Source organism: Asterias amurensis, chromosome 3 (genome assembly GCF_032118995.1).
Source record: "Asterias amurensis chromosome 3, ASM3211899v1".
Classification (NCBI taxonomy): Eukaryota; Metazoa; Echinodermata; class Asteroidea; order Forcipulatida; family Asteriidae; genus Asterias; species Asterias amurensis.
Window position 1 is genome coordinate 21,467,935 of NC_092650.1, and position 27,905 is coordinate 21,495,839.

A 27,905-nucleotide genomic window follows, 5' to 3' on the forward strand; every position below is an offset into this window, starting at 1 on the left:
TGGCTATACAAGGGACATTGCTCACTGCATCTTTTGGTACAATTGAACTAGAATCAACTACAATACCCAGGACCAGGAGTGAGAGTCATTGCTAACAAAAAATAGTTTGAAACTGGGATACAAATTTTATGAGGTTTATGTGGTTAAGATTTCACTGAGCTTTTAGTTCCAAACAGTGTCCACAGCAATAGAGAGGTAGATCAAAGAGCAGGAGTTTTTGAATTGGCTGCCTTTCTTCACCAGACCGACATAAAGTCTGAATTTAAATAAAAATAAATGGCAGGCCTGAAATTGAGAGGACAAGTCCATTTTCATCTTGCAAAAGTCTATGGGAAACATTTCAAAGGTAGACAAAGGGCCAAGACCAGGGTCCAATTTCATGGCTCTGCTTACCGTAAGCACAGAATCGGCGCTTATGGAAGCAGGGAATTCTGTGCTTACGGCAAGCGTATTTCACGGGTAAGCGGTGAATTTTGGCTTCTGCGCGTGCGTACTCCACGTTACTATGCATTCTTTGTTACAAGGCTAGCAGAAATTCGGCGCTTGCACGTAAGCGGGGAATCGCGATCTTAAGCGCAGAATTCGGCGGTAAGCAGAGCCATGAAATTGGGCCCAGCAGGGTAACAGACGCCATGGACAGCGTAGTCTTGAAGTCAAGACGGTAATTGTTAAGCGCGGTGTGTAGTTACAGCGCGGTGTAGCTGCGGGGACGATACACACACCCTCGATCCCAGTATGTGTGTGTGAGTCAGTCGCAATTACCGTCTTGAATCACTTGTACCCAGCTTTGTACACATGCAATGGGACTTGCTACCAAAATTGGACGGAGCAGTTTGATTGGTTTAGAATCGCGAAAACATGAATATTCATAAAACATCTTGCAGAGTATGGCATCATGGAGTTTGGTCGCCGTGTGTACATTGTGTGTTTATGTACTCAGTCAATCCAAAAAGCGAACTTATACAGCATTTCTTCAGAGCATGGAGGTAGAAATAGAGTGACATGGAGCCCTGTGAAGGGTGAGACAGTATAAACTGATGGGGGTTTCCGTGGAGCTGAATGGAGGCTGATAGAAGTGATAGACAGAGGGTCAGACAGAGATGCTTTCGTAAATTTACCAGCTGGCATGACTGGTCACTGTGGTGTGGGTATGGGAAGTCGGCAATTTACCAGGTAGGTCTATTTTATCCATGTGTACTCACGAAGCTTTTAAAATTTAAGCCCAGATAGGTAATTAGATTTAGTATAGAATTAACCTAATTTCAAACTGACTTGCCCAATTAATTTAACAGTCAATATAATTTATAAATATATGACATACTAAAACTCTTTCAGCGGTTTGTTGTTGATTTGTAATTGTAGACCCTTTCTACTATTCTCTATGTATGTGGTAGACCCAGTCCCCAGTCAGCCTCTCCGGGCCGGGCAGAGGCTCTGTACGTTATTTTACCATTTTGACATTTGCATGAACTTTATTGACCCTTAAATTTAAAGAAAAAATCATACAATAATAAGTAAACAATAGTGACCATAGTAATTAAAAGTGAGAGAACTAAGACACTACTAACTTTCCATTTGCACCCAGTATGTCTTGCATGAAAGGACAAATCATTGACATTGTAACCAAGTATGTACTTCATGCATTCATAATTTTCTAATTATTCACACTAATTTTCTACCCCACACTAGGCTCGACGAGGGACTTCTACAGAGGGCACGGCCATTGCAGTAGTCAGTTCTCCTCTCATTGCTTTGATGAAAGAAGTGAAAATGCTAAGACTTGAGAGAATGGAGTTAGAACAGTACATTGGTGACATAAAGGAGGATGCAATTGAGAGAGTTCAAGTACAACAAAGATAATTTTTGCTGGTCTCTTCTGGCCCAGAAACCCTCCTGGGGCCCTTTGGCAGAAGTCTACTGACAATACATCCTCCTCCTATGAATACCAGCCAAACCTTTTTGTTGACAAAGGTCATTGTGTAGCAAAATGGTAAGCAATTATAATTAAAGTATTTGGTTAGAAAATACACAATACATGAAAATTTAAGGTGAGAGCAATGGTGAATCCAATTATCGTCTTTCACCTAAGTCATTGTTTTCTGATAACTTCTTTGTGCAATTTGCAAGGCACAAATGTTGTTATGTACTGGAGGAACAGTAGAATATGGTCGCAAGTTTTTTTTTTTTTATGCCACGAATGTACATGTCCAGTTTGTGTATGTGGTTACTCTTTGTCAACAGAAGTTTCAATTGGAAAGCTTTCTTCAAAATGTAGGTAACCTTACAAGAAAATACATTTTGTTTCTTTTGATTTGTTTTACCAAAACAGGGGAATGATATCTGTTGAGGTTGAAGCTTGTCGGAGCTGCTATAGTCATTTGGCTGAACTACGCTCCCTTGTGTCGCGCAGTGTTGTGGGGATGGCTCTGACAGAAACAGCTTCTCCTGATATGCGGAAGACCAATGAATCATCTCTTGGGATGTCTGATGTAGGAACTTTAACTGCAGTCTCCCCAGAGCAAACCAATATTAATTACTCTGTTGTAAACACTCATTATGAGTATTAGTTGTACTAATACAAATAATTAGAATAAGGGAATAGGGTAGCGACGAGTTCTTAAACTGCCTTTTAAAACCTGCAGGGTCATGGCCGTGCAACATAGGCCCGAGCCGAAGGCAAGGGTCTTTATTGCAGGAGTTTGACCCTGCAAGAACTGCAGTTTAAAGGCCTAGTCACACTTCAGCGATAACAAAAACGATAAGGATCACGATGCGGATAGAACGCGTTCTATTGGTTGAATTGCTCCACGTAGAATACGTGCACGCTCATTCAACCAATAGAATGTGTTATCTTTACTTCGATATTGTTATCGTTCTGCTTACTGCTTCAGTGGGACTGGGCCTTAATTAAGTCACTACTCTTTTATCGCATTCATAAATGCCTTTTATGGTAAAAGGCGTAAAAAAGTAATAAACTCTCTAAAACTTAACTGTTTTTCGAGGTCCTCGAGCTCTGTACGTGTGTTGCATTTTTATGACTGAGACATTTTTCGGATATATGCATTCGTGTGTGTTGTGTAGTAAACATTATCGTATTCATGGGCTATAATGGCGTGGCGAGATCCATCACCCGTGGGAACGAGGTTATGGGCTAGCCCGCACAAACATATCCAAAAACAACCGGTTAAAACAGCCCAAGCTGGTCATTCAGCCGTTTAAACACCCCCATGTGACGTGCTCTCCACCAATAGAAATAGCAAAACTATCTGAGGTGGTTATGAATAAACTATTAGTAAACTATTAATCACTTGTGACTAAATGAGGAGTGTTAGCCTTTTCTCAGAGGACTTCAAATACATTTTTGTACACACAAAATTACTAGCTATAGTACAAACTTATTCTCCCACACCATGCTGCTGCAAAGCTTCAAACGCCCCTATTGAATATGATATGATAAAACTGTTTGATTGCTCCACTTCCAAAATTTACTTTGAGTTCCACCCTAGCTCTTTCAAATCAAAGTCAAAATTTTCATCAGGTGAAATACTTCCTGCAAAGTACTGAAAAGTTTTGTTTATTTTTTATTTTTGAGAGAAAGTATTTTATTTGACAGAAAGTATTTTATTTGTTGACAGTATTTTTGTAATTTACTGAAGGTTTTTCCCTTATATTAATATAAATTGAAAAGTCTTTCATTTCTTATAAACACATTTGGCTTGTTACATTAAAAAAATGTATGTCCCGATTAACAAATAATGTTTTGTATTGGTTGTCATTTTACATTTGAGTGGCACACCCTTTAAATGCTAAATTTCACCTAGCATGCCTAGGAAACTAAATGTCTTCAGCCAAAGTATGTATTTAGTTGGGTAATGTTAATAAAAAATAAATGTTTACTCTGCAGTTTATGGAGAAATGTGAGTTATTTATTTTCGATTACTTTCACTCTAGAATTGTTTTGTCAAAGTGTTTGTTATACATGAGTGAATGTCTGCAAGATTAAGAAGGCTCAAAATATTGGAAAGGGAAGTCTGGAAAGGCACGTAGTGTTCGACCTGGCTTTGTGTTGAACATTGCCTGAATTTGGTCAATCGGTTGTGCTGCTTGTCCAACCTTTAAAACAAAAATCCAATGCTCAATTGCCCAGTCCATTTCACTATGTTTGAACATATCCTAATGACAGGCAACTTTATTCTCATCATGATTAAGCCTGACGAAAATACAGACAGTGAGTAAACAGCAGAGCTTCTGTCACCAGGGGATGGGAGCTTGCACAATCTTGCGGTAAACGGGAATCAAAGTTGTGGGTCGCGAATATATGTGACTATCGAAAACATATGACCCGACGTTATGCTTTCAACCGCAAATGAAGATTGATTCGATTTGTCAACATTGAAGTAGATTCTGCAGCTAAGTAAAAGTGAGTTTCAAACTAGACAAACTCGCCACATTTTGCGAGTACTGGTGGCCATTTCACCAATATTACAACCACGCAATATTGCGATTTGTACCCATGCAACACGTGAGTTACGCAGATACGTACGTGCAGCCGGGTTGTAAACATAGACGTGGTATGATCCGTTGTTTTGTTTTATAAATTCTACATTGGCGAGCTTATTATTCTGCCATGAAAGTGGTATTGTAAGCTAGTGTAATTGTATATTCTTCCTTTATGATAATCCTTGCTATTTTCACCGGCTCATTATTTGAGAACAATGATTTATGATTGCCAATACAAAACGAGACCGACGAGGGACTGTGAACGAGTTTATTTTCTGGAGTAATCTGCAAACAACGGCAAACACATGGAGCAAAAGGAGCTAACAGGGCGCACACTTCATTCTTTGATGGGGGATTTATTATTGAGAGTAACATTTTATGAAAATGCATTGGTCAAATTTATATTAAAAGAAGTCACAAAATTGTTTTGATGATTAAAATAAATACTATGTTTTCCAAATCGATGTTAGCAAATAGAATGTCATTAATAAAATTACAAAACAAAACTTACAGAAAAGATACATTCCTATGTTGATAATGAATTCTTCCAATTTTGCCAGACAAGCTACCATTGGCCCTCTCTATGGTATCTTTTGCATATGCATTGTATAATTTACAATAAATGAATACTCGGCTAGGAACAAGCGACTCAAGTCGTTAGAGCTGCCTCGCGCTACCTACGACTGTTGCATGTGTAACATCGCACTGCGACTGTTGCATGAAAGGCAGACAAATAGGCAGCGCCTAACGACTTGTCATCAAGTCTATGGACAGCGTGGTCTCTGTTTATTTTCAGGCTTGCAATGCATCAACGTAACTTCAGCAAGTTAAACTAGCCTTTCCAGTCTTCCCAAAGATTTACCTTTGCTCCCTCCAGTAAGCTTGAAGGCCATCAACGAACGGATGATCCCAAAGATCTCGTACGTAAGCACGGCATGGAGCTTGCCGGTGTTGGGATCCAGCTTAAGAAGCTCAAGGGCCTTCCCTCGGGCCACAACGATCTCCTGCTGCTTCGTCCCGGCGAAGTTGCCATGGATAGCTTGCACGACTCCCGTGGCCCTCTGGAGGGTCAGTGAATACAGAAACATTCTGACAGCAGCGATGGATGAGTGGCTTCAAAACTGATGTGTCACAAGCCTCCAATCTGGGAATGGGAAAAAAATGTTAACATTTAATGAAACACTGGAAAATAAACGTAAACTGGAAAACAAATTGCCTTTTGCATTTGGAAGGCAGTTTCATGCATTGCCATTGGGACATAGACCAGATTCTGTGTAACTAAAAATGTTGTTAAAATATTAAATTTGCTAGCACCACAACCATAGAGGGCGCTATTCATCTGTTAAACACACTGGTTAAAATAAACTTCCACATTTTTAAGTTTAAAACCTGCCCGCCCCCCCCCCCCCCCCCCCCCGAAGAAAAAATGGAAACTGACTTTGCACACAAACTGCAAGGCAGTTTCAGTCACGCATTTGCCATCACTCATCAGGACATTATGATTGACGACAGACTCAAATTTATGTATAAAAATTCCGTTAATTAGAATGCAAATCTTGTAACTGCGACAACCATGTACACGCTTAAAAAAAACTTAACAATAGAGGGCGCTTTACATGAACTGAGCCAAGTGCCAGGAATTTGGAAATCAGCAGCTTTTATTTAATTTTTAACTGGAAATAGCCTAGGGATATTTTGATGTCTGTGGACCACAGACCCAGTGGGCGAGAAGTCTAAGATAAATACGGTTCAAAGGGACTCGTTCCCTCAGAAGTAGCTTTTTTACCCATGCCTCACCTTTTTGTTTTGTTTTGTCGTTTCAATGGGGTTTTGTACACTACAGTACATAGTTTACAGCAATTTTTTAATTAGCATGGGCATATCACAAATACAATTTTAAAAGCAAATTTAATCAATTTAAACCTGATAAGTAACTACAGTAAAGCAATTTTTATCAACATTACAATACGATACTATAATACATATGAAAATAATTGAAAATTGTAGTCAAATTTTTCGGATGTCAGTGGATTTGTGTACCTCAATCGTTCAGCTTTGCGTCCCAAACGTCTCCATTGCCGCGTTGAGTAGAGACTGGTAACATAAAATGCGTGTATATTTTCTTACGTATTGTTTAGTGCATTCAAAAAAGGAACTAGACTTAAAGTCATATACCCAGACTTTTTGTACGATTCATGAAAGTACCAACGTATGAAGTACCAGTCTATTTAACATTCACAAATTCGGATATTATTTGTGGTAGGATCTGTAATTTTGAAACTTGATTTAAAAACAACATTTATACCACCGCAGTAATTGCTTTGGTTTCAGTTTGTACCCTTTAACTTAATTTATATCAATGGATCTGTAAGACTTGCATAAATGCTCATTTTACCCGAATTAAATATCATTTAAAAAGGTTAATGAACAGGTACCGAATTCCGATCCGATAAAAACTGATGTAAATATGGCGTCCGCCACGTCCTCGGTGTTTGACGCAATGGGCGTGGATAATTTGACTGATATGTCGGATATACAAGAAGCATTCGAAAAACTGTGTGTGGAAGAAGTAAGCCATTTCTTATTGGAATATTGTAACCATTTTGCCTGATAAAGAATACAAATCGAATGTACTTTTTCGAATAATTACAACTGCAAGTTGACGATCGCCACCAACCCTGATTCTGCTGACGCTTGCTGGTGCTGACCAACTCGCCCCGCCCGCCCCCGGCATGGGCATGCCAAGCAATGCAATGTTGTCACCAATTTAAAGTCGCCCTACCACATTCAAACTCCTCGCCCCCTCTCAAATGTCGCCAAGCTCACAAAATTGCATGTTGTGTTAATGACAAATGTTGGGCGCAAACCCATTCATTCCTGCACGATCGGTAGGTCGCGCAAAAATTTTCCTGCACGATCGGTAGATCGCGCAAAACTTTTCCTGCATGATCGGTTGATCGCGCATAGCCTTTCCTGCGCGATCGGCTGATAACGGGAAAAAATACTCGTAGCGCGATTGGTTAATCGCGCAAAGATGTTCATTGCGCGATCGACCGATTGTTGCGCAATCGACCGATTGTTGCGCGAGCGACCGATTGCTGCGCGACCAATCGATCTTAATTGATCTTTCAATAGCGCAGCGGGATCGGTTGATCGCGCAGATTGACCGATCACACCCAACATTAATACTCGTTTAATACAGGAAAAGTTTCCGTATCCCTCGTATGGCGCCACCACTTTTTCATTCGATATGATAGTACTAATTTACCTCAAGTCAATGCGATATCCCTATTTTTTTTTTTATGAGTGAAAAGGTGGTGGCGCCATACAGAAAGATATATTAAACACAAAAATAATGTTTATAAATATAATTATCTTTCTCATTTAATTTAATTTGTCAATTGAAATTCAATGAAGGCCAGAGGCGAAAGCATTTAATATAATAATATTATTATTTATATTATTAATCAATCAAAATCAAACCTCGTCCTAAGACTCCTAATAGTAAAACTAGTAAAATAATGTTAAATAACTTCAGTAAACTTTAGGATTATTATTATTAAGTTGTAGTAACTTAAGTTTAGCATCCTCGAATGTGTGAAAAAGTTTGCTTTATCGCTCTTAAAGAGGGGTGACTTTGTAGGAAGGGGCGACTTTAAATTTAGACTTGCATTCCTTTTTAAGTTTGCTCTTTGAATAAAGGGGCAGGGCAGTTTTCCTCTGACAAGGGCGCTTCCATCCATAAGGTTTAATGCAATTACCGCCCGAAAGGCACTGTGGGATGGAAAAAAGGGGCTTACATTTTACAAAGCCCCCTTTTTCATCCCACAGTGCCTTCCGGTAAGTCAGCAAAATCAGTCAGGCTAGGATTGCGATAAACTTTATGAGGAAAATTTGATTTGTATTGGATAGTTGCAACGGGCACTACAGGAGTACAGCAAACAAAAGCACCGGGCACCAGGGCAATTGCTGTGGTATTTGCGATAACGTAACTGTCCTCCCGACGACCGGAGGGTTACCAGACTCTGTTCACACAACGGGGCGAAATGGTCCAATACGTACAATTTTTACCCATAATCATAATGACAGACTAGTCACCAGACTTGGTAAAATATTTTGTGATGATGTTTCAATTCAAAACATAACCCTGAAGTTCTTGTTGGTTTACAGCAAGGCATGACTGATAACATTGATGGCTTGTTAGACAGGCAGACAAACCTGGAAGCAAAGATGAGCACATTACAACGGTTGGGGTAAGAATTCAACTAAACTGTACTCTTTCAATCATATGTGATTTTTTTCTTTTAGAGGTTTTACTCACTCCAGGGTTTCCCTTAACTTTCCAGTACTAGTAGGACCAGTTAGCACTTGGCTTGTCATTTCACTCGTTGGTAAACTTTTTCACTGGTCCGTATTTCAAAATATAGGGATGTTTCTCAACAATGAATTATCCATTGGGACCACTTTGTGAGAGTTCTTACTGGTCCTTTGGCCTTTTAACTAGCTGGCATTTGGCCAGAAGACCACTGTTATGGGAGAACAGTGCATTCTGAACTGCCATAAGTTCTTGTTTTCAACTTTTTTATTTTCTACTTTGAGACTCTAATTTAGTATAAATCTATTGTTATTTTGCAGGCAAAACCTTCAGCTTGTACACAGTGACTCCAAACAGCTCGGCAGTATGATCAGTTTCACCTCAGACCTGGCTGAGAATGTGAGCAGTAAAGTCAGGGAGTTGGATGTCGCCAAAGTAAGTCGCATTTATTTTCCTTCCTATATGCTAGCAGGGCCCACTGGTTTAGAGTAGTGTTAGGAAAACCAAAACTTTCTTTGGAATTTGCTTAATTGGATTTGACTGTCACTAACAAGTTATAATTTTGTTTCCCCTACAGAATAGAGTACAGATTGCAATTCAGAGAGTAAATGATATTCTTGACCTTAAGGTAAGTTCATTGCTTTAAAGACCTTTGGCAAATGTCAATGTCAAAGACCCGTCTTCTCACTTGGTGTATCTAAAGGCATGTTTTTTTTTTCATCATCACATTACAAGATATAAACAGTCCTGATATGTGTAAAGGGCAAAGGCAGTTTTTCCTTAGTCAAAGGGGGCACCTCAACAAGGAAAATGTTAAAGGCAGTGGACACTATTGGTAAATGTCAAAGACTAGCCTTTACAGTTGGTGTATCTCAACATATACATAAAATAACAAACCTGTGAAAATTTGAGCTCAATCGGTCATCGAACTTGCGAGATAAGAATGAAAGAAAAAGCACCCTTATCACACGAAGTTGTGTGCGTTTAGATGGTTGATTTTGAGACCTCAAGTTCTAAACTTGAGGTCTCGAAATCAAGTTCGTGGGAAAATTACTTCTTTCTCAAAAACTATGGCACTTCAGAGGGAGCCGTTTCTCGCAATGTTTTATACCATCAACCTCTCCCCATTACTCGTCACCAAAAAAGGTTTTATGCTAATAAAAACAGCGCCAGCCACCAACCAAGGTCATAACCACGCAGTGAAGACCGGGTACGAACACTGTTATTCCCATTAATAAATACCTTTTTTAGCGAATTAAACGGCTAAAATTGTCCAAATTGTGTGACTTTTCTCCCGGCGGTACTTCCAGACATGTTCAGGGGCCATATTTGAGCTTTTGATGGTTCCCATCTTTTTCGTGCGTTAATCACATTACTGATCTTTGAGACCAGTGACTCTTTTAAATAATGATCTGTTCAGCGCCTGCACTGGGGTCAAATGAGGCAAATGACTGGACGATAGCTGTTCCTTGTGCATTAAAACGCGCGCATGAGCTTGGCGTTAGTTCATACGCGCGCACATGTTACACGCTCGCACTCAAAATTGATACATTTTCAGCGCGCATACGCATAAGTGCGCGAAGTTGCAATGAAACTAACGGGGATATAAATAAGCGTGCGATACAGTGCAACGCGCAAGGTTTACACAATGTATGCTGATTTAGTGGTGACTTACTCGCTACTTTCCAAAGCCGGTCTTCATACCACCGTTAACACTCGCACACGTGACCGGGTTTTGACCAATCAGAGACTTGAAACCATCCAAGGTATTTATTAATAAATAATAATAAGACTTGTATTGTGCACGTATCCACCCTGCTCAGTGTTCAAGGCGCAAAACTGACCAAAGTATAAAACTAGAAATTAGTTAAGCTCTCCATTTTGAAATCATTTGTTTTTGTAAACTACTTGGCTTTTGAAACAGTTCTGCACGGACGGCGTAAAAACTGCTCTTCAGGCTGAGAACTATGAGAAGGCAGCGGGGCATATTCACAGGTATCTGAGTCTGGATGAGAAGGTTCTTAAACAAGTCATAGATGATAATAAAGATGGTAAGTAAACCTGCATCTCTATTTATCAGACAGATCCTTGGAACTCCTTGCCTGGTGCATGTTTCCCTTCATCTAATGATCTGCCATCTTTTAAAGGTAAGGTACACGTTTGGTAATTGTCAAAGACCAGTCTTCTCACTTGGTGTATCCCAACATAAGCATAAAATAACAAGCATGTGAAAATTTGAGCTCAATTAGTCATCGCAGTTGCGAGAAAGTGATGAGAGAAAAAACACCCTTGTTGGACGAATTTGTGTGCTTTCAGATAGGAATAAAAGACTTCTAGCTAGAAGTCTTTTATTATGTTAGTGAGAAATTACCTCTTTCTCAAAATCCTTGCTACTTCACAGGGAGCCTTTCCTCACAATGTACTATACTATCAACAACTCTCCAATGTTCGTTACCAAGTCAGTTTTTAAGTTAATATTTGTTTTGAGTAGTTACCAAACGTGTACCTTCCCTTTCTAAAAGGAATATCAATTCCTACCTTCAGCTCCACTGAGTTTTTCTGAATTTCTATGTTTTCTTCCTTGTAGCCCTTTGCCTTGTTTTGGGCGATTTTGCCTAATAAAAATTAATTAAAAAAACTACTGAGCACTTGCAAACATTGTATCAAAGGGCCTTATGCTACAGGTACATGTAGTACTTCATGATTCATTGTGCCTTGAAGGGAATGTATAGTTCAATAGACCCTTTCCATGAAATATGCTAATCACATTCAAGTGTACAGACCCTATTGGTTGGCAAACGCCAAAGAGTTGTGCACTAAGCAGACGCGCAAACGCATCTGCGTCACGCAGCCATTAGCTGTGTACAAAACAGCGCGATGTTTCCTTATTTTTGCCAACCAAAATGTTGTGCGCACACGCTACATGTATGTGCAATTGACATATTTCATGGGAAGGGTTTATTGTTTTAATCTTATATAAATGTATATATACATATAAACCCAAAACTAACCTGTGAAAATGTTAATCCTCAAAAGGTCAAAGTAAAGGTCATATCCTAAATTGTCACTTAGAACCGATTTCTAGTAAAATTTCTCACTCAAGGGCACAATTGTCATGACCTTGAGTTAATTAGTGAGCTATAATAGATGTTAAATTTTGCATCGGGGATAAAGAATATTAATTTTGTTTTTTACCCATATTTGATGTGTGTTGGCACTGTATGCTCAGAACTTTTCCGAGTCCTGTGAAAAAATATCACAGACACATCGGTGTATGGGAAAAAAACAAAATTAGTTAGTGAGCTGCTAAAGTGTTTACAAATTGTCTGCTCTGATAAAAATAAGCAGTAAACCGGTCTTTTCAAAGACCAACTCGACCGATCCAAGGCAACGTGTTCCCTTACGCAGCTCTATGAAGTTGGGCTAAGGATTTGAACCCACAGTCAGGTGCTCTAAACCGCTTTGCCATGACTTACCAGGACTTACTATATGATTACTATATTATGCAAAACAACCAACCGGACTTGAACCAAGAACACATGGAGGGGCATTGCTTGGCAACAGACAGCTCAGGATAGAGTGAAATTGAGAATTGGTAAAGAGGCTTTCCTCCTGCAGTGGAGTGAAATAGGCTAGACAGACCGACAGACTACGTTAACATTTCTACTGTTGTTTTAAACCACAATTGACCTCTTTTGCTGGTTGGTTTCAATGTCTTCAGGAGGCGGGACTGACCTCTCTATCAGCCATCTTCATGAGGCGGAGCAGAATCTCAAGGCACTTGTCCGCAAGAAGTTTGACACGGCAATACAGAGTGCAGACAGGGGTTCAGTGGAGAGATTCTTCAAGATCTTTCCACTACTTGGACTCCACGAGGAAGGGCTGGAGAAATTCTCAACATATCTCAGAACACAGGTATGCATTGGTTGGTGTATAAAACCCTTTTAGAAACCAGGGTTTTTGGCTTTAGCTCCAGCTGAAGCTTCGGCTGGGGCTGTGGCTCCAGCTCTGACTAAGGCTTAGGCTCTGGCTAGGCTTCATTAGTTGTTCGAAAATGTTTTCACCATATCTCAGAATCTCAGAACACAGGTAGGCATTTTGAGACTAAGTCCCTTTTAGAAACCAGGGTTTTTTGGCTTCAGGTTTCTGGCTGAGGCTCCGGCTGAGGCTCTGCCTCTGGCTCCGGCCTCAGCTAAGGCCAATTTCTGGTCAGGGCTTCATTAGTTATTTGATAATGTTTTCAGCATATCTCAGAACACAAGAATGCATTGGTGTATGCAGTCCTTTTAGAAACCATGGTTTTTGGCTTCAGCTCCAGCTGAAGCTCTTGGCTGAGGCTGTGGCTCAGGCTGAGGTTGTTGCTCTGACTAAGGCTAAGGCTCTTTCTAGCTAGGCTTCATTAGTTATTAGAAAATATTTTTAGCATTTCTCAGAACACAGGTATGCATTGGTGACTAAGTCTCTTTTAGAAACCAGGATTTTTTGGCTTCAGGTTTCTGGCTGAGGCTCCGGCTGAGGCTCTGCCTCTGGCTCTGGCTCCGACTAAGGCTAATGGTCTGGTCATGGCTTCATTTGTTATTTAAAAATGTTTTCAACATATCTCAGAACACAGGTATGCATTGGTGTCTCGCCTCGTAGCAACCAGGGTTTTTGGCTTCAGCTTCTGGCTGGGATTCTTGATCCAACTGAGATTCTGGCTTCGGCTAAGGGTCCTTCAGTTATTTGCAAAATGTGCGCTTTTCAGTATAGGACTTCAAAGAGAGCATAAGCCACATCCCTTAGTTATGAAAAGGAACTAAAAGTACATGTATGTGCTCGTAAATAGTCAAAGTTTTGCTAATAATTTAACCTGAAGACGAATAAAATAAATAAAACATTTTAACCGGATCATTTCTGAAAGTCGGTATGAGATTTAAAAGTCTCACACCGACTTTCACAACTGATCCTGATAAAATGTGCAAAATCTTGGGTTTTGAGTGGCAAGAGTACTGGGCACGGGCACAATTTTATTGTGCTGTTTTGAAGTACAGTCCATATAATTTCTTGCCTTACCGGTCACCAAAAGTGCCAAGTTCTACGTCACAGCGCCATGATGTTTGGCATTGTTGTATTTATAGACCCTTTTTTGAAACCACGGCTTCGGCTTGAGGCTCCGTTTTCTCGTCTTAAGCCCTGAGCGCATGTATGCAAAGCACGCGCAATTGACAAAACAACCGGTGGGGCCAAGCTAGCCTGAGCCAAATCCAGAGCCGAAGCCGTCACTTTGAAAAAGGTAACAGTGTGCAATGGTCTATTATCCTGACTTTTTATATGATCATGTTTCAGATTGCCAACAAGGCTCAGGAGAACCTAGCCCTGGCACTGGGTAAGGACAGCACCGACCGACGGGCAAGCGTTGTGTATGCAGACACCATTACCATGCTGTTTGAAGACATTGGGAAGAGTGTAGAGATCCATCAACCCCTGGTAGAGACGTATTACGGTGAGTGATTGGAGAAGCCTTTAATGTCATGAAACTGTTTCCTAATAAATGATACTAATTGACCGACTGTTTTATTCTGACTTTAGAAACACATTAAAACATACCCGAGGGACGATAACAACCAAGGGGAGGTTTGATAAGTGTTTTAAAGGCACTTGACACTATTGGTAACTACTCAAAACAATTGTTAGCATATAAAACTTACTTGGTAAACGAGCAATGGAGAGCTGTTGAGAGTATAAAACATTGTGAGAAACGGCTCCCTCTGAAGTAACATAGTTTTTGAGAAAGAGGTACTTTTGGATTCAAATATTAAAAGAATTCAGGCCTGAAGCCTTTTATTAGACATCACACAAAGTTGTGCAACAAGAATTTTTTTTCCGTTCATTTTTCTCTTGCAACTTCAATGACCAATGGAGTTAAAAAAATTCACAGATTTGTGCATATGTTGGGATACACCAAGTGAGAATACTGGTCTTTGACAACAACCAAGTGCCACAGTAAACTGAAAAACACAAGGCTTTTTATTCTTGAAGACTATATCTATTAGGGAAATTACAATTTGTATGAGACCACTGAGGCAATGACGTGGGGCATGGAAACATTCATCTCCGCCGCCTCCAAGTTTTGTGGGGTTGGCCATTTATAATAAAAATATTATTACAAACTAAAGTTGCAAGTCTGTAATATTATTTTTCTTTTAGTATTTTTTTAATGTTTAGAATCAATCTTCTAATTGTTAACTATTCCTGATTTGGTACGGAAATAAAGATTTGTTAAAAATTAAATCGACTTCTTGAATACAATTAATGTTTTTTTCTTTTCTTTTTTCGATCAATTAACCACAGGTCCAGGGAGATTATTCAATTTAATGCAGTCGCTACAGCAGGAATGCGATATTCAAGCCAAGAAGATCGTTGAGAGCTTCGTCCGTAATCGAGAATTTGATTCTCGGTCTCAACAAGTGCAGCAAAGTTTACGAGGTTACAAGTCCTCCAATCCCAACGAAAAGTATGACATTCTTGAAGTACCTTTTCACTTAGTTTTAAAGTTAGGGTCATAGATTGGTAACTACTCCGAAACATAATGAACATAAAAACTTACTTGTTGAGTTTAGGTCAAACATCTAGAACCTGCGAGGGTAGAGGTTGATATTGTTTATGAAAAAGTCTTTGGAGCTCCATGGCAGCACAGGGCTGTATACTCCCAGGCCTGATACTCATGCCCCCTGGTCATTGCCTTGGTGCCCTTGAATTTCCTCATACATGTAGGTGCCCTTTACCAAGGAGAAAATGCCTTAGTGCCCCTGCCCTTTCAAAAAACGAAGCAAACAGGCTTCTTTTTTTTCTTTTCTTTTTTATGCAAGTCGCCTGACACACAAGGCCTGAAGGCCACTTCAAGGTGTGGGCTACAATTATTTTTTTCCAGAGGCCGTTGCCACCTACTCCTAGGGCTAAAACAGGGTTACCCCTTTTACAGTCCATATGAATGTAGGCTTGGGTATCATCAATTCGAAGCCTGGCCGGTAGAGCATAAAGCACTACCTCCCCCTGTACTCCCCATGGAGTGGAGAAAGATTAGAGGAACATTATTGGCTGAAGCACACAGGCACTGATGTAAAATGCATTGAGATGTTATTGTAAAATGTGCTCTATTATAAGAAAACCACTGTCCATTTTCAATCTTCACAGGTTAGATCCACGAGACCTTGACGTGATGCTGGCTGAGTGTACGTTACTGAACACCAGAACAGAATTGTACCTGAGGTTTGTCAAGAGAAGAGTGATGGTAAGTCAGTCTGTTAAAGCAATTGTACAATTTCGGAACAGAAAAAAAAAAGTTCACAGATTTACAAATAACTTACAGGGTTTACAGAAGGTAATGGTGAAAGACTTCTCTTGAAATATTATTCCATGAAATGCTTTACTTTTTGAGAAAACATTAAAACAATTATCAATTCTCGATATCGAGAATTACGGATTTATTTTAAACACATCTCAAGACACGGCTAAACGTGCGGAAACAAGGGTGGGTTTTCCTGTTATTTTCTCCCGACTCTGATGACCGATTGAGCCTAAATTTTCACAGGTTGGTTCTTTTATGTTTAAGTTGTGATACACGAAGTGTGGGCTTTCGGATAACAATGTTTACCGAAAGTGTCCAATGGCTTTAAATTGTCCTCAGTCTGTGCTGAACCACTGCAGCAGGGCCCAGTTTCATGAAGTGCTTTTTTTTTGCTAAGCAACGAAAATAAGTCGGGCACCAGCCACAACAATGCAACCTAAATTTAATTTTGGCTAGCAACCTGATTCTGTTAAGCAAGTTTTTGTGCTTATTTTTTTTAACGAAATTGGGAACTGGGGTGGATTTCACAAAGAGTTAGGACTAGTCTTATCTCGAGTTAGGACGAGTTAATAGTCCTAACTTAGGACTAGCTGTACGTTTTTGATATCTATTAGGGTCCTAACTCTTTGTGAATTCGACCCCAGTTCTATTAACAGGCTCTAAACTACGACCATATCACTGATATACTTTATGAATGACACTGGCGCCCATGGAGTCCTATCAATCAGTGATTAACCAGATACCACAAGCTCCAAAACCACTAAGGAAAAAAAAAATAGATGCACAACAAAAATTAATTTGTAGGAATTTTTATTTTTATTTTGTTGATATATCAGATGACACTTTATGGTTTTTAAATCCCGAAATTAATTTGTAAAAAAAAAAAGAAATTCATGCGGCCCCCAAAAGCAAGATTTTTTTTTTAAATTCACCTTGCAGTGAATTTACCATGGTTGTGTATGGGAAACCTCTGTATACATAATTTGTATTTTCTTAAAAACGCTTTTGTGTGTGTGTATAGATTTAACCCGTTTAGTGTTGTTTTTCAATTTTCTTAACTTTGTAAACACTTTTTTTTATCCAAATAAAATACACCATTAATAATAAAAAAATAAAAAACAATTCTTCAATTTTTACAGAGTGATATAGAAGTCTTGGATGAAGATGACGCCACGAAACAAAAACGACAAGCGGACTTGGACAGATTTCTTATGAACTGCCAACTTAGCAGACACATGCAGGAACTCATAGGCAACTATATCATGATGGAAGAATTTTTCATGCATGAAACGGTTACCAAGGTTTGTTTACTTGGCTATACGTTTAGTACTATAGTTTCCCACTGCATACAACTAGTTCATGTACAAATGAAAACTTACTTAATGGTTTGTTGAATTTATTAACAGTCATGGAAAGAAATAGCTTTGTGGTTTTAAGATCTGTTTGAATAAAAGATCTTTGATTTTTAAATATTTTTTGCAAAAAATAGTTCATGGCCTGGCGTTTCGACCCTTCACTCTTCTAGGTCAAAACGTCAGGCCATTAACCATTTTTTGCAGTTATACCATAGGTTGGTGTGCAGTTTGCAACAGCTAATAGTTTTAATATTTGGTTTTTGTAAGCAAATTATTTAATTGATGATTTTGGTCCTCTTTCTAGGCGGTGAGTTTAGACAACTTGGAAACAGGTGCACATACATCGAGCATGGTGGATGATATATTCTTTATTGTCAAGAAATGTACAAGGTATGTGCTGTTGAACGATTCAGACTTGGGTTGCAATGTCAAAATTGATTAAATTCACGAGAAAATGCCATATCTTTCAAATGTTTACTTAAAAGGTTGAAAGCATTAAAACATGTCTCTTTTGCTTACTTAAAAAAAAAAAACTTTAAAAGGGTTGAAAATCTCAGAGGTTTCCGTGAGAAGCTTGCTGCACCATATATATACTTCATTGTACGTTTACAAAACAGACTAGAGTTATATTACGAATTAGGTGTAATAAAGTTTGATTTTAAGAAACAGCATGACAACGTTTAGGTTTGGGTTGAAGCACTGCTTTTGTACCCAAAAAACCTATATACAGACAAACAGAGACAGGACACAGGACAAAAAAACTGTTTTTTTTTTTACGTTTTGATGAATATACCCTTAAAGACACTGGACACTTTTGGTAATTGTCAAAGATCAGTCTTCTCACTTGGTGTATCTCAACATATGCATACCATAACAAACCTGTGAAAATTTGAGCTCAATTGGTCATCAAAGTTGCGGATATTATTGAAAGAAAAAAAGCCTTGTCACATGAAGTTGTGTGCTTTCGCATGCTTGACTTCGATACTTCAAATTCTAAATCTGAGGTCTTGAAATCAAGTTCGTTGAAAATTACTTCTTTCTCGAAAACTAAGTCACTTCAGAGGTAGCCGTTTCTCACAATGTTTTATACCGCCAACAGCTCTCTATTACTCATTACCAATTAAGGTTTTATGCTAATAATTATTTTGAGTATTTACCAATAGTGTCCACTGCCTTCAATAATTTGATTGATAGGAGAGCTATCTCTAGTGGGAGTGCAGACTGCGCCTGCGCGATGCTCAATCACACCAGCTCCCTACTAGAAGGATCCTATCGGGACGTCCTGTATAGCAAACTACGCGCTGGGTATCCATCCGGCTCCTTCGATGTCAGCCAGGCATACAGTATGCTGCAACAGGGCAGATTTGCAACGTCTACGACGGACACAAATGCTGCTAAGCTAGAATTTTTGGTGAGTCATGCTTTAATAATCACTTCCGTGTTTGTTATACGGAAATAATTATCTTGAAGAGGATGCCCCAACCCTCTGTTGTGGAGTAACCAATAAATATTTAGAAAGTCGAGGTTTAAAGGCAGTGGAACACTATTGGTAATTGTCAAAGACTAGCCTTCACAGTTGGTGTATCTCAACATAAGCATAAAATAACAAACCTGTGAAAATTTGAGCTCAATCAGTCATCGAACTTGCGAGATAATAATGAAAGAAAAAAACACCCTTGTCACGCGAAGTTGTGTACCTTTAGATGGTTGATTTCGAGACCTCAAGTTCTAAATCTGAGGTCTCGAAATCAAATTCATGAAAAGTTACTTCTTTCCCGAAAACTATGGCACTTCAGAGGGAGCCCTTTCTCACAATGTTTTATACCATCAACCTCTCTCCATTACTTTTCACCAAGAAAAGTTTTATGCTAATAATTTGAGTAATTACCAATAGTACCGGTATCCACTGCCTTTAACAATTCCATCGTTGAGCTGCAAAAGAGAGAAATGGTGTACATTGAGTATCAAGTTACATAATGAAAGCAAAGGTTGGTGAAGTGGATTTTTTATTTAAAGGCAGGGTCATCATTTGTTTTTTGTCAGAATTATCAAGAACGACAATAAAAGTCATCTGTGAAAAATACTGTTGAATAAAGTGCCTACTACTTCAGAAAACAGCAGCACACCGTCAGTGTATTTCCACCAATGTTTAGCGAGATGATCTCTGGTACCAAAAACATCTCCTGCAGTATTGGGGGCAGCTTTCAAAAATTCCCCTAAAAGTTGCCTGCAGGCTGTCTTTGGACATTCAAATTTGTCGACACCATTTTTTGATTTTTATTAAGTTGAACCAATACTTAACACTCACTGCTTGGTTTGTTTGCAGACAACATTAAATAACATTGAAGTAAGTATCGAGTACACACAGTCACTCAGGAAGAGTCTCGCCAGTGAGTGTGCCTCGAGGAGCCAACACATAACAGACAAAGAGCAAGAGAAACTAGAAAGCTGCCTGGCGGACTTGGGGAACGTCACGCACAAATTCAAGGACGTGTTAGAGGTAAGTCATGAGTTGTTTCTGGTAACTCACAATGGTGTGGCTACTTACCCCTTGCACAATGTGTAATGCACCTAGCTGCACAAAGCGTGTCTATTATTTCCACCATTTTGGGAATTGATCCTGCGTGCACTTTTTGACTCCCAAAATGGCGTACAGGATAGGCACGTGTAAGTACTGTACACGTTGTGCAAGTGTTCTTGACTGAGTTTTGTTGCATTTGTTTGTCCGTTTTTTTCACAAGCTTTTGACAAGAATCACTTCAAGTGTACCTCTTTTCTACCATCATGTTAGCAGCTTTTCCTTTGGTTTTATCTATGTACCTCAAATTACCTAAGAGTTTCAACGTGTGAATAGACGTGGAAAACATACGTGTTTCGGTCTAGCACTAGGCATTGAAACTCTTACAACAGACCATCTTTTGGAAAGGGGATAAGGTTGGCCCAGGCCTTTTCATTCCCTCCTTTCACCACTGTGGACCCTGGTTCAAATCCCACCTCAAACCCACGGGGCTTGTATGTGGATTAGCTTTAATGTTGTTTAAATGGTTTTTTTTTAGTGAAATAAACCAATAAATAAAAAAATATAATATATATTGTTTTCTTTTCTGCGGTTTCTTCTTCTTTGTTTTCTTCAGTTTTTTGCTTGTAGTTGTGCTTTTCCCTTGTCTTTGATCGTTTTTGATGTATGAACAAGGGTCCCCTGATTGCGTGGGGTTTTCCCAGTTGGGTTTTTCCTCCCATAACTAAAACAGAATATTTCTTCTGTTGTCCTTTTCGTCTCGTTATTGGCGGTAATTGGGCTGTTGAATGAACCAAATTAACTTTTGTGTTAAAAAAAAGTAACATAAAGTGTGGGTAGGTAAAGCTGTTTCTCTCCTGCTTTATTCACTTATTTTTGGTCTTAAATTTTGATCAAGGTGGCATTTAAAGAAACTGGACACCTTTGGTAATTGTCAAAGACCAGTCTTCTCACTTGTTGTATCTTAAAGCCATTGGACCCTTTCGGTTCAGAAAAAAAAAAAAAAAGTTCACAGATTTACAAATAACTTACAGGGTTTACAGAAGGCAATGGTGAAAGACTTCTCCTGAAATATTATTCCATGAAATGCTTTACTTTTTGAGAAAACAGCAAAACAATATAAATTCTCGTTAACGAGAATTACGGATTTATTTTAAACACATGTCATGACACGGTGAAACGCGCAGAAACAAGGGTGGGTTTTTCAGTTGTTTTCTCCCGATTGAGCCTAAATTTTCACAGGTTTGTTATTTGATATAGAAGTTGTGGTACACAAAGTGTGGGCCTTGGACAACACTGTATACCGAAAAGGTCCAATGGCTTTAACATATGCAGAAAATAAAAAAAAAAATGAACTCAATTGGTCGTCGAAGTTGCGAGATAACAATGGAAGAAAAAACACCCTTGTCACACGAAGTTGTGTGCTTTCAGATGCTTGATTTTGGGACCTCAAAATCTAATTCTGAGGTCTCAAAATCAAATTCAAGTATTTTAGTGGAAAGGTACTTTTTCTCAAAAACTATGTTACTTCAGAGCAAGCTGTTTCTCACAATGTTTTTTACTATCAACAGCTCCCCATTACTTGTTACCAAGTAAGGTTTTGTGCTAATAATTAGTTTGAGTAATTACCAATAGTGTCCACTGCCTTTTACGGGTCTTAAAAAGTATTCAAGTTGTCTTTTTGAAGTGTGCAGATACCGTAAATGAGATTTTATCAAATCCATTTGTCTTATTATCCCTTTCAGTACGGCCTGAGCCAGCTCAGCACTAGCGCCATCAAGCCTCGCCTCAAACCCTGGGTCGACACCTTCCTGTCCACCAGTCATAACATCTCAGAGGAGGAGTTCTCAAACTTTGAGGCCAACGACCCCTTCATCCAAGCATTCATGATGAACCTAGAGCAACTCCTGAATGAATTCAAGGTTTGTGACAGATCTGGCTTTGTTCACATGTTCTTCCCACCAAGGGAACTCAGCAAACTCCACTATAAACATACAAACATTGGTTTAACGTCTATGATTATGAATTGCACAAATCAAGAAATTAGTCATAATGATAACTGTTTTTTGTTTAGCGCTTTTCAAACCTGAAGGGCATCTCATAGTGCTTCCACCTTATTACACCTGGTCACTGGGCCTTCAATAATTCCTTAAACTATCTCAGCTCCCTGGGGAGTACACAGCCTGTGCAATATTAGCTTGCGCTACTCGGCTAATTAATGTAGGTCAGTCGTTAGACATTAAACGTTCCTTTTTTACAAGGACCCAACATCATGCCTGTTTAAACTTGTGCATAATATTGTTTAAGTGGTATTTTAGGAGTGTTTGCAATGACACAAAAATATAATAATGAATTATATTATTTATTTTTGCCCTGTGTTTAGGAGTTGCTGACATCGGCTAACAACGATGCCCTTATAGGGTTACTTACATCGGAAGTAGCGACCCAGATGGAGAAAGCTGTCCTCAAATCAGTTTTCAATAGAGTAAGTGACTCTGAAAAAATTAATAGTTAGCCTTTTGCGTCAGGGAAGAGAACAATAGACCTTTATCATGCTGCCTCCATCTTGGTCATGTTCCTCGTATCAAATAACACAAATAACAATAAAGAATGCAAATAATCATTTTGCAAATAGGAACCAGACTATTTTGTTCTTCCCGCCTCGGTTTGGTAACAGTGATATGAATGGGAGAAATTCACGATGTTTGCACCATGATAAAGGCCTATGTACCTGTATACTCTTGCTTTGCTGAGATGTAGAACACGAGGGAAACTGACTGGGTAAATTCTAAATAATTTGGGGTTGAACAAAGAAAAAAATAGAGCAGGATTTTTGACCTCTGGATTAGCATGCTGGTGTCCTAGGGAAATCGGTCTGCCGGAGAATCTGTCCCACAATGGAAAATCAATAAGGGCTGAAGGAGGATGTTTCAAAAGAGGGGGCTATCAGAAGTAGTTTGAGCACAGTTCACAGTTTGGGGGGGGAGACACAATCTCCAATGGGGGGAGGGGGGGGGGACAGAATCTCCTGCCACAACGGCCCTCTACCAACTGAACTATCTGACCTTAATGTTGGCAATCTCCCTATTTTGTCAAAATCTCTATTCGGTAATTCGTTTAGTAACTTTTATTTTTTGATTAACAGTTTTACTAACATGGGTTTTACATGCAAACAAATATTTATAAAACGCCTGTACATCAAGATCAAAGCGTTGAAAAGAGCAAAACCATTGGAGCTATAACCACAACAATCTTGATACAAATGAGTTTTTTAGAGATTTTTTGAACAATGTCAAAGAGTTACAATTTCTGATGTGTACTTGGAGATTGTTCCATATTTGGGGAGCAACAAGGGGAGAAAGTCTGGTTGTGAGCAGGGGAGAGTGTTCTGATGGTTGAGTGGTCAGTAAGACGTGTGGTGTCCGAAGCTGAATGCAAGCTTGTTGTATATGTTATAGAGCCCTGTATATTCTGATTGCCTATATTTTTGCTCTCTCTGTGTAGCTTGGAGGTCTACAGTATGACAAGGAGTTGCGGTCGCTGGTTGGGTACCTCACATCTGTCACTCAGTGGACCATCCGAGACAAGTTTGCAAGACTCACCCAAATGGCTACCATCTTAAACCTTGAGCGAGTGAGTAGTTTGTATGACGCTGTAATTTTGGAACTGTGTACTCGCCTTGGTTTACCCAAGAAAAATTCAGCTGCCCTTATTTCCCCGACAAAAATCTTGTCACAAGAAACTAAAATAGCAACCTAAATGCAAACAACTGCACTGCAAAAGAAATACTACATTGAACTGCTGTGGAGAAAAAAAGTATGTGACATTTTAAACATGACTGGGTTTTTTTTTCTTGGAGATTGCCGGGAACTGGCTGCTGGTAAATTGCCATGCGTGACACGGCTTATTATGAAAAGAAAAAATAATAGTTGGATACAAATAAATCATCATGAGTAAACACAAATCCAGAAACATGTTTGGAACACTCGCCTTGATTTCATTTCGATCATTCTTTTGATAAGTGTAAAAGATGCGAACAGATGTTTCAATTCAATTGATGTTTGTATATAATATTAAAAATATTTGATTTCTGTTAACACAGGTTTCTGAAATCCTAGATTATTGGGGTTCTAATTCAGGACCTTTGACCTGGAGATTGACCCCTGCAGAGGTCAGACAAGTACTCTCACTAAGGTATGTACTAAGAATAGACATTTGATGTAAGCAAACTTACCAGATAAATCTCCATTGTTCATGTACTTCTTGGCTTGCCCGCATTTACAAAAACAATGGATTTACCTGGTATGTCTCCTGCCACCTAGTATTTAATAATTGTGGCTTTTTATGAAGCGCTCAGGTCCATCCTGCAGGGAGGCTCATGGCGCTTCAATATTATTACCCCTGGTCACTGGGCCCAAAATCATTCCTTAAACCGTCTTCGTTCCATGGGGAGTATACAGCCAGTGCCGCCAAATATGTATAGCGCACTAAGCTAATCAATCACAAGAACCATCTCTGCCCTCACAGGTACCCAATTACCCCTGGGTGGAGAGAAGCAATTATAGTTAAGTGTCTTGCTCAGGGACACAAGTGTCAAGACTGGGATTCGAACCAACACTCCGATGAACAGAATCACCGGAGCTTGAAATCAGTGATTTAATTCGCTCGGCCACTACACCCCATTTCGAAAGTCTCCCATTCTTTCTTTTTTTTTTGGGGGGGGGGTAAATGGACCATCCATCACACAGGAAGAAGTTTAGAACAATTTGAATACAAACACTAAAAAACAACCTTTGAGATAGGTTTTTATTAATATTTACCCTTTAAAGGCTAGGACTTTATAGATAAGCAAACTTACCAGGTGAATGTCCATTGTTCTTTTATTACTGGGCATGCCCACATTTCCTAGAACAATGGATTTACCTGGTACGTCCGCTGCCACCTAGTGTCCCTTTAAGTCTCTTATTCCATTTTCTTGTATGGTACTTTGACCTTCCATCACATTATGAAGAATTTAGAAAGTTGTGAATACAACACTTAAAAAACAACCTTAAACAAAGTTTTCTTGACATTTACCCTTTGGTCTGTCCATTTTGGACCATATGGACTTGGCCACATATATCAAAACTTGGATGTGTGGATTGGTCCTGGGATCCCCAAAAGCCTATTATACATGATTTTGGATAACCTAGGTCAAATGTCAAGAAACGGGCTTGGTTTGGGCATTTGTGTTTACCAAATTTATTATTTTTTTATTTTATTTTATTTGTCAACCTTTAAAAGTAAATTATGGTGTGAGCATAATGGACCATATGGACTTGGCTATATATTTTGTTTGTTGTTTTTGGTTTTTGTCCGCCATTAAAAGTTGTGACATCTGAGTCTGGATCTGGATATATGTTCTCGACGCTCTAATTAGAGCCAAACAAGAAGAGAGAAGACAATGAAGAAATTTCAGTTTTAGGTGTGGGAGATGTGGGAGAGAATTATTCCAGGGGAAAACCCATGCAGCCAAGTAGAGACTAAAAACCCAATCCACTTAGTGATAATAATAATAACCTGTTTTTATATAGCACTTTTCACACCCGGAGGGCGTCCCAAAGCGCTTCACATTATTACCCCTGGTCACTGGGCCTTAATTCACTCCTTAAACCATCTCAGCTCCCTGGTGGGGAGTATGCAGCCTGTGCAACATTAATATGCGCTACTCGGCTAAATCAGTCACAAGAACCATCTCTGCCCTCACAGGTACCCATTTACCCCTGGGTGGAGAGAAGCAATTATAGTTAAGTGTCTTGCTCAGGGACACAAGTGTCAAGACCGGGATTCGAACCCACACTCTGCTGAACAGAAGCAGCAGAGCTTGAGTTTGGCGCTCTTATCCGCTCTGCCACGACAATCTGGTCGGATTTGAACCGGGATTCTAGAGGTGGAAGGCAAGGCAAGAAACCACTTCACTAACCTTAAATTTTATACACCTACCTCGTAAAACTGTTTTCTTTGTCTGCCTTGCAGGATTGACTTTCGGACCGAAGATATCAAGAGATTAAAGCTCTGAAACAAATGTTGATGACCTTTGTCTTGAAGATTTTACAGTCACTTTTTGCAGCATCGTCGTCACTTGAGAGAAGATGTTTCATGCAATTTTACAGAGTAAAGTAGTATTATTTGTCTTGGTGAGGTATTAATCATGGTTTTGTTTTATTATTTTTTTAATATCCCGGTGCCTTCTGAAGTGTCAACTGTATTCAAAATTAGTCAATAACTGGTGATAAATTTGTAAAAATTGGAATACTTTAGGTGGTCAGTTAAAGGGTCTGGATTCTTTTTGTTGGACACAAAACACAATATTCACATTTTTACATTAAACTTTCACGGTTTGAAGATAATGATGGTAGAAAGCCTCTCTTAATATTTTACTTACCTAGTAGGCGCTGTAGTTTTTACACAATCAAGGCCTTTTCACACTACACAGAACCACTTCATTGGACACAAGTCTGACATGTGTAATCTGGATATAATAATATGTTTATGTAATCGAGTAGCTTTCAATAAATGTAGGCCTACAGACCAGAGAAAAAATGGAACATGAAGCCGGGAAAAAGGGAATAATGTAGCTTTAAAGTTAAAAAAAATCCAGTTAGAATTTGCAGAATTGTGGACCTTTTGAGGGCGTGTGCCAGCCAATTTAGTCAAAACAAGTCAAACAAACTGATTTTGTAATTTTAATTATTATTGTTATTATTATCTATTTGGTCATCGGTACTGAAAAAAAACCATACAGGCAGTCCAAATAAGTTAAAACTATTTGTGAAGCATGGAAATTCGCCAGTGATAGCGATTAGACCCACTAAAGCGCCCTCATGCAGCCACATATGGCCAATTCAGTTAGAAGAATTTGCAGTGACATTCAATACTAAGGGAATAAATGTGTGGTGAAGAGGTTTTCAACTAGTGGTTTAATCCCAACGAGGCCTGGTTCTTGATAATTTTACCGAGAGGAAGTCGATGTAAATTATAAAGAACCATGCCTCGGCGGTTTAAACCACTAGTTGAAAACCGATTCAACACACTTTGATTCCCATTCATAAATACGTTTTCGGTCAAAAACATCATCACTTTTTGGTCTAATAGTAAAATAAATGCAAAAATTATAATTGTTAAACGATTTCTTTCAACACAACACCCCTCCAGCCATGAAATGGTAAAGCCCTCCGCCGCCCTCGAGTAAACAACTCCTTATAAGGGAATGCTGTGCGCGTTGCGCGTATCGTGTGATGTGGCACAACTGTTTCAGCCGTTGCTCTCGACCAATAGGAAAGAAGAAACTGTCTTAAAGAACAGGTGCAAGGTTCCGTTTCACGCCCATGAATTAACACTTTTTACCGGTCATAAACAAAGGTTTATACACACCCACATGATGCGCTTTCAACCAATAGGAATAGCGAAACTGTCTGAGGTATTTATGAATATGGGTTAAAAAAATGATGCTAAAGATTGAGAGAAGTTTTATTTAAAAAAAATAAAGTTAAAAGTCAAAAGTCAAGTTAAAAGTCTTGTCATTGCACCATTTGATACTCATTTTGTCAGCCTAATTAGGCAGGCTAAAGTGTTTCTTTTATTATTCTGGAAATATTATTTTTAGTTTTGTACGTTTTTGTTTCTTGTGTAAGTAATACCATTCTGTACATAATTTGTAAATAAATTGTACAGAATATTGATGATATTTATAAATATTGTATAGAAAGAAGAGGAAATAAATAACACTAGACCTGGCATTTTCTGTGCATCATGTTTTCATGATCAAAATGTTGTGATCGAATCTGTCTCAGTAATTATGTGTGACTTAAAGGTGCACATTGCCCTCAAATCTCTTCAAATTTTACTGTT

At 39.0% G+C, this 27,905-nt stretch overlaps 2 protein-coding genes and 1 long non-coding RNA gene across 3 annotated transcripts in view; 2 read left to right on the plus strand and 1 right to left on the minus strand.

Annotated features, from left to right (window-relative positions):
* The window catches only part of LOC139934566 (splicing factor 3B subunit 3-like), a 33,460-nt gene extending 26,838 nt beyond the window's left edge, over positions 1-6,622 (minus strand). Inside the window, exons 1-2 of the mRNA XM_071928837.1 lie at positions 6,541-6,622; positions 5,363-5,644 (exon numbers count right to left, since the gene is read on the minus strand). Coding sequence (XP_071784938.1) covers positions 5,363-5,588 — 226 coding nt within the window. The 5' untranslated portion in view covers positions 5,589-5,644; positions 6,541-6,622. The remainder of the gene's footprint in view (positions 1-5,362; positions 5,645-6,540) is intronic.
* LOC139934837 (uncharacterized) lies at positions 648-4,063 on the plus strand. Its single transcript, XR_011785729.1, has 3 exons — positions 648-1,173; positions 1,690-1,990; positions 2,330-4,063. It is a non-coding gene; the product is annotated as an uncharacterized lncRNA (long non-coding RNA).
* A 345-nt stretch (positions 6,623-6,967) lies between the features above and the next one.
* LOC139935161 (conserved oligomeric Golgi complex subunit 4-like) lies at positions 6,968-27,650 on the plus strand. Its single transcript, XM_071929630.1, has 18 exons — positions 6,968-7,069; positions 8,671-8,753; positions 9,136-9,250; positions 9,393-9,443; positions 10,740-10,866; positions 12,537-12,730; positions 14,141-14,297; positions 15,146-15,308; positions 15,989-16,085; positions 17,282-17,443; positions 17,802-17,887; positions 18,692-18,908; positions 19,824-19,997; positions 21,761-21,937; positions 22,399-22,500; positions 23,520-23,648; positions 24,118-24,209; positions 26,031-27,650. The coding sequence occupies exons 1-18, from the start codon at positions 6,968-6,970 to the stop codon at positions 26,071-26,073; spliced, it is 2,271 nt and encodes a 756-aa protein (XP_071785731.1). The 3' UTR covers positions 26,074-27,650.
* The last annotated feature ends 255 nt before the right edge of the window (positions 27,651-27,905 follow it).